General features: G+C 41.7%; 1 protein-coding gene across 1 annotated transcript in view; it reads right to left on the bottom strand.

Annotated features, from left to right (window-relative positions):
• Nucleotides 1-14,595, bottom strand: part of prex1 (phosphatidylinositol-3,4,5-trisphosphate-dependent Rac exchange factor 1) — an 85,193-nt gene that overhangs the window by 19,615 nt on the left and 50,983 nt on the right. The window contains exons 16-23 of the mRNA XM_029435043.1: nucleotides 10,485-10,630; nucleotides 8,126-8,218; nucleotides 5,274-5,422; nucleotides 5,009-5,094; nucleotides 3,148-3,287; nucleotides 1,657-1,798; nucleotides 865-1,040; nucleotides 279-440 (exon numbers count right to left, since the gene is read on the bottom strand). Coding sequence (XP_029290903.1) covers nucleotides 279-440; nucleotides 865-1,040; nucleotides 1,657-1,798; nucleotides 3,148-3,287; nucleotides 5,009-5,094; nucleotides 5,274-5,422; nucleotides 8,126-8,218; nucleotides 10,485-10,630 — 1,094 coding nt within the window. The remainder of the gene's footprint in view (nucleotides 1-278; nucleotides 441-864; nucleotides 1,041-1,656; nucleotides 1,799-3,147; nucleotides 3,288-5,008; nucleotides 5,095-5,273; nucleotides 5,423-8,125; nucleotides 8,219-10,484; nucleotides 10,631-14,595) is intronic.

The raw sequence follows: 14,595 nt of genomic DNA, 5'->3' as shown, positions 1-14,595 counted from the left end.
ACATCCCACCGAAAAGCCTCTGAAAGCATTAAGAAGCATGGCTGTAAGTCGTTTAATGCATCCGCAAAGAATAAGGAATATATTGACAAAAAGAGAGATAATAAATAGTTTTTGGTAAAAAATGTGAGGATACTTGCACGAGTTTAAATAACCTGATTTATACTTCATGTGAATAAATAACTTTTGAGAATGAGTCTGCAGCATTTCTGTGTGTATCAATTGGATGTGACAGTCTGATGTCGGTGTGATATAGAGAGTGAGGAAGTGCGTCTCAGTACCTGCTGATAGCTGCCGATACGCCGTCGGATACTCTCCAGCTTGGTGTCGCAGATTTGTCTGAACTCGTACTGAGGCATGGTAACGACTCGGTCACTCTGGGAGATGAGCTGGCTGCAGTTACGCACAAAGAGGCTGTCATCGGCAGAAAATGCCTCCAGGATCTGTAGAGACAAGAAACATTGGTAAAGATGGATCACACTCCCTCAATAAAAGTTTAGAAACTTGATTTAGTTGATAACAATCAGAGTAAAAATAGGATTCCTAGCAGCAGCAAGTGTGTTTTTCATCCAACTAAAACATTCACTTTTCCAATACTAACAACCGAAAACCAGCAGTGAGGCCAAAAACCTTTTTTGCTTTCAGATCCTGTCATAATAGTGGAAGTTGAACAAATATCAGTGAACCACAAACTGGTGTACGGCCAAGTTGGGATCTGTTATGACACACAAGATGTGATATTTTGGTAGCTGAGAACATGGAAGCTGTTTTAACAACAGTTATACAAATGTAAAGTGTCATTGGTCAACATTTAGCTACAAATGAATAAAAATATGACTTATACCCATATCAAACTTCCATAACTACCTTCGCAGTGAGGCTGAAGCAGCCTTTGGGCTCCACCATCTTCTCCAGGACGTGGCTCTTGATGCCGGCAGTGCTGACGTATTCGTAAACCACGCCGTGCTCCAGGTGAACGTTATCTACCGTCATACTAACCAGAGGTAGCTCGTCGGAGAGGGACAGTCTGCCCAGCTGGTGGTCTATGGAGCACAATTGTCACCTGTCAGTATATGAACTATAAATGTTGCATGCATTTAGAAAGCACAAAATGGAAAATGCTTTTGATATATGACATTTATAAGCCAAATGTTTGTGATTTCAGAAAAAAATATATATTTTTAATTCATGGCCTAAAATGTTGCAAAAATAAAAACGTGCTGTGTAATTTTGTGAGTAATTTTCAAACTGAGGATTTTCCATATGCAAAATATGGAAAATGACCTACTGCTGCCTGGAGACACTTTTTACTGTAACTGTGACTACAACCAAATTCAGAGGTCATCTGAAAATAGCAGTTTAGAAGAAACATAATATTCTGATGTAAAACCTGTCAAACCTGCAATCGATCTACTCAGACAACAGAGCAGCCACAGTTTATATTAAAGGGACAGTTCACCGCAACATCTAAACACAGAAGTCTGCTTTCTCTCAAATGTATCTCCAACATCCGGCATCTCACGTCAAAACAATCTGTTAAATAGCACCACAGGTAAGAGGAAGAATATGTGTTTTTTGATTTTGGGGTGAACTGTCCTTTCAATTCAAGAGAGAAAAAAAAAGACAATTTCGGAGGATGTAACAAAAAACATGTTTGACCTGTTCCATTGGTGCCGTTCTCCTCCTCGTGGTCAGAACCATTCTCCACTGGATAAGGACTGAAAGGACTCTCCTCCTTCTCTGTGCCTATTTCTCTTTGGAGCTCTTCCACATCCTCAAATGCATGATACACCCACTGACACTGGGGGGAAAAAAGTCATTATTGGAGTTAAAATAAGGAAGTGATCGAAGGAGGAAGTGAACAAGAAGTGAGGTATAGTTGAGATAGAAGAAGAGAGTACGAAAGAAAAAGAAAGAGGAAACTGGTATATTGTATTCATAAGTACCGGTATGTGCTTCTTGTGTTAACACAAAGCTGTAGAAGTAGATGCACTTTATACACAGAGTCTGCAGGAGAGAATCTGGTGTTTCTACACGGCCTGTGGTGATGGACACTTTTCACCTGACAAGGTAATCAGGGCTAATTGCACCGCCCCGAACTCAACAGTGCAGTCAGCCACATGGACCAAATCCTTGTAATTCATCCTGCTGTTAAATGAACCAGGAAACATTGACTGGAAGTTCAAAAACAGGGCTGCTCAGCTGAGACTTTTCAAGGGGATTTGCCAGGAGAGTAGGCCAGGCTAAATAAAACAAACCAAAACAATGTGCTTCTTACAGAAAGGAGGATATCCTACTCTGTGAAATACTGCCTGGAGCCATGGACTGCTGCTGTAGGGAGGTCCAAACAAACAGACACGGGTTTTGCAAGTTTGAAAGTTAGAGAATGTAAATACTTGTAGCCACTTATGACTCTAAAAATAACTCTGCAAGTGTTACTTTGAAACAGAATTCAGCCGAAACAATCTTGGCAGCAGGAATGGATGACAATTCAGTGACAATAGGTTGTTTATCTGTTGCCTTGGGCCACCTTTTTTTCTTTAGGCAGGATTGTATCTAGAGCTGAAAAAATGTTCAACTCTCACTACTTGGCCTGTAGCGACAAAGTGTCAGCCAGTAATTTATGTTTGATATCACTAGGCCACCGTTGGAGCCAAGAATGCTGATGAAATGAAGAAAAATGTCATGCGACACAACTTTGGTAGAGATGAAGATTTAAAAAAGAGAGTATAATGCGAGGCCAGTGAACTCCTTGAAGTTTTTTTAATCATTTCTGTTCTTTCAAACACTAAAGTTGCTGTAGGTAATTTTAGCTCTAACTAACACCAATGCTTTTTTATGTACCGTCTCAGAGCAGGAATGTCAGGGTCACTGGGGTGAGCTGTCCCAGATTGTTGAATGGCCTGTAAGATTCACTTCCAAACTGATACTCATCATGCTACATTGTGGCATTACTTAGTGTAGCGTAAATAAATCCCTGGTACAGTGAGAGCCACATCAACCCACACAAGGACTGTAAAAACTCACAGCACACCATGACAGTCACACTATCTATTTGTGAATTTCTCTCAATAACTGCCCCGCTCACACTACAGAACCTGCTCTGATGAAGAAGAGATTGTGTGTTAGTGTTTGTTTTCATGTACTCACCGCTTGGGGAGGCTCCTGGTGTGTGTGCTGTGCACTGAAGTGGTCCAGGACCTCTTGGTAGTCACTGTGGTTGACGTTGTTGCCGTTGACCTTCAGGATGACCTGGCCGGGCTGAAGACCCGCCCCCACCGCCTCCCAGCCTGCAGCGTGTCAAAACAGGGTGAAAGGTTACAAGGTGGTGTGAGTACACTGGAACTGTACACAACACGTCGGGCTATCAGGAAAACATTTAAGCCAGGGGAAATGAGTTAAAAGTGTTGTTCAAGTTTTTCCCATCTGGAGGAAAACAATCTTCTCCAAAATGCTTAAATCAAAGTACACAGATTCATTTTCTATCTTGTTTTAGACTCAATTCCCGTATGTGTACGTAACCTCGCCCCTTTTGTTCCTCCAGGAAAATAGAAAATTACTCAGTTAAATGCTGTAACACGCTGTCCAGAGCTACTAATGGCTTTTCAGCCTGGCAGTCCAATCAACACCTCCATCATCTTCCTCTCCGGCCTAAAAATACCAGCGCTGGCATCACTCCCACCCAGGGAGCCAGCAATTACCCAACTCCGGGGCTACTTGACCCGTGCATCGATATCACACAGGGGGACTGATCAAGGAACAAACAAAAAAACAACTGGAGACTTTAAATATCAGATGGTAAAACACTGCTCCTCATACAGCAGAGAGCCAGATGTGATACAAGACACTAGGAAAGAGGGGAAAGGAGAGGAAGGGAGAGGAGGGGAGAGAAATGGAGAGAAGTGAGAGGGAGAGAAAGCGGAGAAGTCCCACTGCCGTAATAAAGCAAAGTAAAACCCCAAGATCACATTCCTCGGTTGCACCAACTGGCGGCTCCTCTCCTGCTCCTGTCTGGTTTACACATTTGCTTAATCTCTCATTCAACTTGTCATAAATCACTCATGTTTCTATTTCGAGTCAGTCGAGGTGCTACAAACATCTGGTTAGGAGGTTGTAAGGACAGAGCAGGAGGAATGAGAAGGGAGAACAAAAGTGCGGGGGTGCTTTTCAGTTACCTATTACACTTTTAGCTCTGATCACAGAGCAATGTGTGCGTGTGTGTTTTAAAAGTAGTTTAGTCTATTAGGGGTTTGCACCCTGTCAGCAGGCTGTCTGGCTGACAGGTGGCCATAAAAACCTAATAGAGGCTCACTAACAGCAGAACGTAACAGGTGGTTAGAGGCTAGAGTTACCTCATCTTTCCCTCGAATTCACACAGAATTATTCGTCTTTCTGACACCGTAAACACTTTCAAAGCATTTACCGGCACAGGTCCTGCAATAACAAGGTCAAAGTCCTATAAATCTGTTAACAGATCTCTAGTGTCGGGGTCGTAAAGGAAATACACGTCTCTTGTAACTGAATTCAAGAGATATTAATTCAATTAGCTGTGAAGTGTTAAAGGACTCAGCAGATGACGTTTCCATTACACACACAGTGCAAACTGATGGTATCCTTTTATCTTTCAAAACTATACGTTATGCTGAGTCAAACCTTTTTTTACAATAGTTTGCCTCCATTAGTACGTGAGCTCAGCAAACTAGGTTTAGTGCGGGTGATAAAGAAAAGAAAACATCTTCTTTATTGGTTGCTTTATTATCATTAAAAGGTTAAACGCACAATATGTAATCTTCTGCCACTAGGGGTCTGTCAATCAAAACAATAAAAATAATAATGACAAAGGCTGAGAGCCGAGCTGCCACTAATGTTTGCTCAACTTGTTTCTCTGATAACGTAAGATCCATACGTTCAGGAGGATTTCACCAGGAGCTCTCTCTCTCCCTCTCTCCAACACAAACAGACACAGCGAGTAAAACCGGTAAAAACATCAGTGTTGAATGAAGTCACTCACCTTTCCTGACAGCGTGGACATGAGGAGGGGCCGAGCCACGGAGTCTGAAGGACAGGCTGTCTGGGTTGTCAGGAATCTTCACAATCCTGTATGAGAAAAAGACCAGTCAGACCAGTGTGTGTGTGTGTGTGTGTGTGTGTGTGTGTGTGTGTGTGTGTGTGTGTGTGTGTGTGTGTGTGTGTGTGTGTGTGTGTGTGTGTGTGTGTGTGTGTGTGTGTGTGTACACACGTGTGTGTTTTAAGTGTTCGTGTGTGCGTTCCCTCACTCTTTGGCCTTGGTGGCGACCAGCAGCCGCAGGGAGCGTCGTATGCAGAAGGCCTGGCTGATCATGGTTTCCACCTCAGAGAAGGACCGGAGGAACAGCAGGTCCTCGTTGATGGTGAAGATCTTCCTGCCCACCTGCAGGCCAGCCATCTGGATGGACAGACGCACAGACAGGAGACAGAATGTGGTTATTTTTAGGTTGCTGCCGGTTTCAACTCTCTAAAAGCCCCCGTTTGCACAGTAAGAGTTTCAGGTGGGGACCATATTCATGAATTATCTCTCTGGTGTCACAGTGAAGCCCAAACCATGTGCAGCATTAGGCTCAGATAAGGTATGATTCAACTTTTCACCTAACTGACTCGCGTATTACTCAGATTTAAGTTCAGTTCTCCAAGCAGCAGGGCAGAAAACAAACCAAAACATAAACTGAGAAAATCAGTGCGAAATGTTCAATATAGTCCCAGCCTGCTCAGTCTTGTCATGTATTCTCCAGCGTATGAAAAGGCTTTTATTTGCAGCGAGTGCATATCAAGATTGACTGCTAGATATGATTAAGCTGCATGATATTTACACCAAGGAGATATTTTCTCCTGCCTGCTGCCTGTTGGATTTGAACGCAACTCTAGATTGAAGGGTCACTTTTCATTTTCACAGTTATGTAAATAAAGTGCATCTCTGTATTCACGTGTACATGTTTCTGCCAACAACCAGTGGTGGTTTGAGTTATCACATCGGGCCTTCTTCCTTGGGGCAATGCAGCTCAGAGACTCAAGACTAAATTATGCAATTCATTACAATAACTCGTTACGGCAGTTGGATTGATGATTGCAAGATTTTACGATTCAAATGTAGTTATTATTGCAGTACTGTATTGCATTGTAAGTAGGCTTGTAGAATATTGGTTTTGTATGTGAGCACATGTAATAATTGTGTATTTGCCAAAGTATGTAGGTTGTATGTGTGAAGGATTGCAATAACGATTAGTTTCATTACTTTCTCAATTATTTGATTAATTGTTTGGTCTATAAAATGGTGAAAAATGCTGATCAGTGATTCCCAAAGAACAAGATGACGTCCTCAAATGTCTTGTTCTGTCCACAACTCAAAGGTATTATTATACAGGTGTGAAGAAAGCAGAAAATATTCACATTTTAAACTGGAAAAAGACCATTTTTACTTTTCTTTCATTGAGAATTACTCAAACCGACTAATTTTATGTGTTGAATTGTATATAAAATGTTGTATGCTTAAATGTTTTTGAGGTGGACTTCTGGAAGATTAGCCAATGAGTTTAAAGAGATCCAAACAAAAATCAAATCAAATCATTGAAGTAAATATGACGTGATCGGTCACAGTGCATGTTAGTATGTGGACAACATTTGCACACACACACACACACACACACACACACACACACACACACGTATCAAAAATTGCACAGTCAGCTTCTACGATCCCTTTTCAAATGACAGCCACACAGCACCACGGCCTGCTGCACGTCACTAAATGCAGTCATCTTGCACATCTTCAGTCACGTTGTGAGAAGAATGCTGCCTCTGTGAGTCCAGTGTCCTGGGCACAGATCTGGTGGGGTGGCTGAGCCGTGCACCGACTCTGGATAACGGCCCAGGATGGATGTAGGAGCAACTGGGAGGAGCCACAGCCATCTGAATGTGGAAGGACTTGTGTGTGTGTGTGTGTGTGTGTGTGTGTGTGTGTGTGTGTGTGTGTGTGTGTGTGTGTGTGATCATACAGCATAGGTGCCTGTCTGCACGTGACTTTCTATAATAGTATCACATAGTGAAAGAGCTCTGTGTGAATGTGAGTGTGTGTGTCTCTCAGCCCTTTTCAGAGCCCCATGGGAATCAGCTGAGCTTCATTCACGGTGCTGGCACACGGGCTGTGTCACAACTAGCAATCCTGTTATTGTGGGGAATGGGGGGTGAATAACAGAGTAAGAGGGGGAGAAAAGAAAAGAAGAAAAGGGTGTAAGAGTGAGCAGCAGAGTGAGGGTTCACTGTGGTGGAAGCAGGCAGATGAGAAAAAGAAAGATTGTCCAGGAAAAAAGAGTTAGGGGGAGAGCGATGTGGGAAAGAACTGCAATGAGTAAAATAACAGACAATGATGAAGAACCACAGGGGCACAAGAGAAAATATGGCCAAATGAAATGGTGGGGAGTAAGGAGAGGGGTTTCCCATCTCTGGACGTGGGGGAAATGAAGATTCCACAAACGACCGGGGTTACACCCCGTGTGTTTTCAAGGTTTCAAGATGCTGGAAAAATGGTTTACACAGGTTTGGTTGCTGGTCAGATTTGCCAGAAGTCACCTGTCATACAAGAGTTGGCTGACATGAAGCGAAGTCACAGAAAATAGAAAGGAAAATAGTGATGCACTAGACCTGGCATTACCGTATGTGTCAGGTTGAAACACAATGTGTGATGTGACAAATTCCATTTTAACAGGCTGCTCCTGAACATAACATGCTTTTAAAAAAAGAAACTCATCAATAATCATGTTTTAAATGCCACAACCTGATCTGCATTATAATGCTCAGGTCGAAGAGAATGGTGTGCATGTTTTGTTTTTTTAAGGTGATGTGAGTAAGCATGTCTAATGGCTTTACAGCCAATCAGAACGAAGTCCTTCCAAAGTGAAACAGAGGCAGACTGACAGCAGCCGTCAAAACAGTCGACAGCCATTTCACACTGGAACTAATGCCCTGGGGCGGGTAGGAGATACAGAGTGTGTGTGTGTGTGTGTGTGTGTGTGTGTGTGTGTGTGTGTGTGTGTGTGTGTGTGTGTGTGTGTGTGTGTGTGTGTGTGTGTGTGTGTGTGTGTGTGGTAGCCATTACCTCAGCATGTGAGCCCCTGGTTACAGACTTGATCACAATGGCCTTGTTTTTCTCCTCAATCTCAAAGCCGTAGTCTTCCTCCTCAGGGTGAATCTAGCACAGAGAAGATCAGATAATTACTGCCACATTTACGGGGGCGACTGATTGTAAGGCTTTAATGACTTTCACTGGTATTACATTACATTACATTAAATTACATTAATGTATAGCATCACAAGTGAGCAAGTAGCAAAATAATTGTCATGACATACAATTTATTTATATAAATTCATATTCATTTTATTTGCCTCATTGTGCTCTGCTGCTATTTTGCACAGCCTGTAAATGCCTCGTCATTTGTACATCCCTTACATTTGACTATCAGAAGTCAACTGCATGCTCTCGCTTTCTTTAAAAAGTCATTTGTATTTCCTTCATGACCCCATTTCTTCTGAAGAATCACTGAAGCTTCATGTTACAAAAGGTGATATAATATAAATATATATATATATGGCACTCTTTCTGGGTGGTCGTATATATACAAACTATCCACATAGTCAAGCTTTCAATCTTGCACATTTGCAATCTGTGATTTTCATCGCCTGTCAGGTGCTCTTGTTGCCGACGATGTTCTGTGCCTCTCATACTCTGTATTCCCCAGTGTGGCGAGGCTTAGTTAAACGCTGTCATCACCAAACACATTAGCCAGCTTCCATTAGGTGACCTGCCGGGGCCATCTTCCTGCTGCATGGCCCTGATAAGATGGAGATCTCTGCTGTTACATCAGAGGAGATGGCTGTGGTAAATAAAGAGTTCCAGCACTTCAATAATAGCCATGAGGGAGGATTAGTTGTGCTAATCAAAAGGGAAAAAAAGCCTTTTCCACTTCTTTTAGAAGGCTCGACAGCGTGCCTACTTCACACTCTGATGTGAAAAGGGATGCTAGTGATGCTTCGAGGTTTCCCAAAAGATAATGGATTTATCTACTGATATACTGACCTTATTGTATATGCCAAATACATATACATCACTTATATTCAGTTTCCATAATGCTGTGTGAGCTATTGCACAGATTATAATGACAAAAGGACATTCTGCATTTGTGCTTTTATTGTAGAAAAATCATTTGCAATAAAAGTCTTTCTTCAGCCCAAGTCAACATGCATGCTGCACATGTTCTGATGACTTTGCCAATTTAGTTGTGGGAGTTTTGACCTAGTGAGCAGATACTCTCCATTTTTTCCTTTCTGAATTTATCATCTTGTACCTGGCCTACATAAAGGGTCCTACTCACCCGCCAAGGTAAGTAGGACAGCTTTCATCTGCTCTTTACTTATTTAATGTTTTTGGTCAGTTTGTTTTTTCCCGAGACAAAGTAAACAGTGCTAATCCTCTCACTTCTGAGGGTTTTCCTCTTCACTCTCCCACAGCACCTGCGGTCTCATGTCATGAATAAGGATAGTTAAATGTCAATGTCTCACCACAGATAGAAAAGAAAAAGGAATGTATGTACAGCATGCAGGCAATAAATGAGAGCATTTCCCAGAAGGAGATACTGTTGCATTTTAATTTCACTTAGGCTTTGCATTATTATATAAGGGATATTTACTCATGTTGAGAGAAATGCTCCAAGGTAATAATCATCTTTAGGCTATGTCTGTACACTAAAACGAAATCTTTAAAATTAGGACAAGGGAGGAGTATATCTGACTGCAGATGATCTCTCTCGTCTCAGCAGCAGCACAAAGGGGACTTCATACCGGGCAGGATGGTTGATTTCCACAAGACAAGACTCATTAAGAAGCATACTAATCAGAGCACATTCAAAAGGTGTTTATTGTCATCAAAGCAGTCCCTGCTCCTGTGGGAACACGGGATGTTTCTGTGTGTATAGTGACGTTAATTACATCTAGCTGTGGAGATCGGAAAGAACAACACGCACGCACATGTCCAAATGAACCGGAGTGAAGGTTATAGTAGATGCTAGTCTGTCAGTTCAATTAGCTCTACAGTACAATACGGCCCTGTTATATAATCACTGTGTACGCACGTGTGTATCTGCATGGAAGAGTGACACACATCCAGATAAATGTGGATAGATTTGAAAAAAGCAGCTTTGTTTTTGAATCCACGTCCGCTGATGCATTGTTTCCCATCCTGAACAGGGATTTCTTTTTCTTTTTTTGGATATGACTTTCTAGAGTGGATAAAGCATGTAATGAAATAAAGACGACAATGTGAGTCTGGCACTTTGGATAGAACGTGACAATAAGCGTCTGCTTAACCATCATTAACTCTTTCAGTGTGAGAGAATGTGGATGTGTTTGTGTGTGTGTGTGTGTGTGTGTATGTGTGTGTGTGTGTGTGTGTTCCAGCTCACCACCAGGGACTTGGCTAAGATGTTTTCGATGAGTTTGAAGTCATTGCGCTGGAGCTGCTTGCTCTTGGAGCTGGTTCCCTCCATTTCTTCGTCCGCGTAGAAGCGGAAGAACTGGGACTCGTCTTTGAACTCGCTCTTCTCCAAGACTGAGGGGAAAAACACACGCAGCATGTAATAATCAGAAAGCTGCTGCAGAAATGAATAATTACTCGAATCCGAGCACTTATTAACATGAGCTCGCTCCAAGCTAAACAATTCAGAGCTTTATCACAGCAAAATGTAAACAGGCTGCACATCGGTCAGTGGCTCAGGGAGACGTCTTCCAGTCTGTCAATGGAGAAATAACTTGTATATCGAAGGGTAAAAGGGAGATCTTTTATTTTATATTGGAACCATTCATGCACTTAATGGAAAATATGAAAATGCCTGAAGTGCTTGAGGGGGCTGAGGAAACGAGTGATGAGGTTTGTTATAAACAGGGAGGAGAACATCCCTCTTTTTATTTGTACATTTCATGTATTTAACTTTTCTCTACTGTCAATTATGTTTTTCAATATTGTCTTGATGTCTGTCTTTTTTTAGTTACCAGTGTGGAAAATCGATAAATATATAGTTTAGAAAAAAACAACTCAAATAGCAATGGGTAACATCGCAGTTAAAGGTTGCTGAAAGAGTTAAAGAGGTTCTAATAAAAGGCCAGAAAAGGCATTTAGCATTAGCTGTGAACATCCATTGTTGCTTGTCCATTAATATTACTGGCTAAATAGATGGTCTCGTTGCAAAATGTCTTTTAAAAAGTGTGTTCCATGATGGCACAAACACTGTCCGCAGGTCATTTGCAACTTCAAAGACATACAGAGGTACAAGTGTTTGCCTAAGAAGCTGCCACTTAATGTGTGGACATCTTCACACAAACAAGCTAACGGTTAATTAGCTCATTAGCAAATGATGCTAGCAGGAACATCTGGAGCCAAAACACATCTAGGTCGTAGCAAACTCGGGCCAGGGCTAGGGAGGATTCTCTGGAGGACACAAGAAACATGTTGTGTGCGTGTTTGGAAACCCCACTGTTGAGCTGAGCCTCACTCCAACACATGGGGCACTTCGAACAGGTGAGGACACATCACGCTTCGACAGTCACAGCATTTTCAGCTTGAACCAAAACACACTACAGTACCCTAATGTAGATGTTTTAATGTTTCTCTGATAAGAAGCTACGCCATTGAAATAAGGCCTTCAGTTAAGTATGGGAGCATTATTGTGCTCAACAAATGATTTTCTTACTTTCTGTGGAACACTGAATTAAAGGAAGTGGCTGCTTTTTCACAATAATTCTCCCCTTTCATTTTTCATTTGTGTCAAGTCGAAGCACAAACCCTGAACAATGCACAAGTATGTGCAAAATGACAGTGACGCGTGATGCTCACATTTGGACTAAAGCCATGATGTGGGAGGCAGATTTCATTGTGTTCCATCTTTTTTTGTGTCACTTAGGATTTGGCATTTTTGACATTTGGCCAAATTCTCAAACACATTCACAGATAGCAAGTCATCCAACTAAGAACATTTCCTAATCTTAGGAGGGCCATGAATCTGAAAGGCCACTGTAAAGAAAATGGGGCTTGCAACACCGAGTGCCGAAGGAAACCAGCTGTTCAGAGATTTGGCGAGCATCTGGCACCCTCAGGTGAACAAAAGCTTTCATAAACTGATTACACACACCCACACCACTGGCCTTATGCAAACTCAAACCAACCCTGAACGTGAGTTATTTCCTCTGAGTCACGGGGGCTGTGGTCATAATATTATAACATCGCTTATTCAACAAGAGGGAGTGCTACTCCGGAAACTGTCATACACAATAACACACACGTTGAGGGCGAACCCTAATTTTCAACAGTGCCGAAGTACAAACAATAAGTGCAGACACAACTGAAATCAAATAGCACTTAAAGAAGAGTGCATGGTTATATCAATTAAAACTAAAAACAGTGACGATCAATAAGATTGGCAATTAAATCTTGGATTTAATTGAATGGATTTTAATTGTTAAAGCTGTAGACAAGAAGATTGAGTTGGAAGGGAAATCTATGGTTTAAAACATTATTATTACTTCCATGATTGGCATTCTATATTAATATTGTCAAGTGGATAATATAAATGACTTGTAAATGACATGCCATTCCTCCCTGCTGTGTATAACAGGACTAATGGAGGATACAGGGAAACTGTATATGTTGAGTTGCCTGAAGGGCAAAATGCAACAGGTGTTGAGGACAGAAATGTAGATGAATGATGTACTCAGGTAAGGACAGATGAAAGGCATATCAACTGTGTTGTCTGTTATCAGTGATCCTCCCACTGGTGAGGAGCCTCATAACCTCATGTCAATTACAACTAGGCAGACAGGCAGGCATTAAAAAGACAAGGAAGACAATAAAAGACAGTAAAATAAGTAATGTTCAAGAGGAACCAGGTGAACAGCAGCAGATATGCTGAGTAAGGACTAAAGAGAGTGAGCTGGGGAGAGGGGAGAAGTGCGGACAGGATGAGAAGAGAGAGGTCGTGACCCTGAAGAAGGTCAGAGAAGAGTGCGAGGGAACAGAGAACAGGTGACACCAACAACAGATGGTGGAGGAAAGGAGGTGTATGTGTGACTGCCAATGAGGCTTAAAGTAAAATCAAAGCCACCATAAAACTTCCAGGGAGCAGTTTTGTGGGTTTAAATGAGAATGAAATACAAATGCTTGAGAAGAGACAAGTACGCTTTTAATCGTGTACCGTCTACATTCTGATGTGTCACTTGTACTGTGTTCTGCAGCCCGTGAAATTAACTGTTTGCTGGTGTAAAGTATTATAATGTTATTCACCACGAGGACGACTGTAGTGTTTGTAAACGATCTCTGGGATCTTTCAGGAGGATCCAAACTATTCCAATTAAAACTAGAAGGAGACGCTCAGCCAAGGTTTCCCTCAAATTCAAGTTTAGGTTTAAGACGTGGATTAAGGTTAATTACTGTTACAACATTGAGAATCTTTCTAATGACAACTAGCAGGCTTTACAGAAGCTCACAGACAACAATCAAAGAGACAGAGATGCATTAATGTGTGAGCGTGCGTTGTGTTACATTAAAAGCTAAACAACTCACGTAAGTAGAAAATAAATTCTATTCTTGCACAAAATATATTCAAGCACTTTCAAAGAGCCGTGTGTATTTTCTAAATCTTTCAAGGCCTTGAGTTATTTCTCAAATTGACAAACTCTTTTTTGAAGAACCCATTGAAACCATGAATAATGCAGGTGTTCAAAAATGTATTTGGTTCTTCCTCGGCCCATTCTCCTAAGTTTCATGAAAATCGGTCCAATAGCTTTTTTATAATCCTGCTGACAAACAAACCAACCAACTGAACCAAATACAGCAGCAGTATTTATAAAACAGATATCATTTACTCGTCTATAAATTTGGCCAGTTAGAGAATGTGTAACAATGACTTTCTTCATCTTAGATTTCAGTCGTATTGCACACTTCACTATATGAATGAAGAAGCTCTGTCGTCATGTTACTTCTTCAGTGTTCTAACACTAGTACTTCCTTTAAGTGGTTCTCACTTTACACAACATACACTTGGCCAGTGGAGATTCAATTGTAGGCCTCAACCAGCAGTCACGGTTCAGTAGATTGACCCAGACAGCCTTGTAGCTATGCCAAACAGCTCTGGTTAGGGTACACTGCTAATGCTGTTTACGCTCAACATACTGGGATAGACCATAAGCCGCACAATGTGGTCAGTGAGGTTACTGAGACTTGGCTAAAACCAGATATGCAAATTTATGGAGCACTTTTTCCAACCTTTGACGACATGACAGAAGAGAAGCTAATATCAAATATGTGCAGGGGGAGAGACAACAACACAAGCAGCACAGAAATTAAATAAAAGTCACACTACAGGAGTGTGAATGAGCTGTGGCAAAAGACAACACTGTAAATGATTAGAGACGGACAAAAGACATCACACCATGCATGTGTCACGTCAAAGTAACACTGAGCTCCTTTTATCCGATCCCGAATAAGAGCGTCATCGAACTGAATTGAAGTAAGAATCCTCGTCA

Source organism: Cottoperca gobio, chromosome 7, assembly GCF_900634415.1.
Source record: "Cottoperca gobio chromosome 7, fCotGob3.1, whole genome shotgun sequence".
NCBI classification, from domain to species: Eukaryota; Metazoa; Chordata; class Actinopteri; order Perciformes; family Bovichtidae; genus Cottoperca; species Cottoperca gobio.
This window is presented reverse-complemented; position numbering and strand designations above follow the sequence as displayed.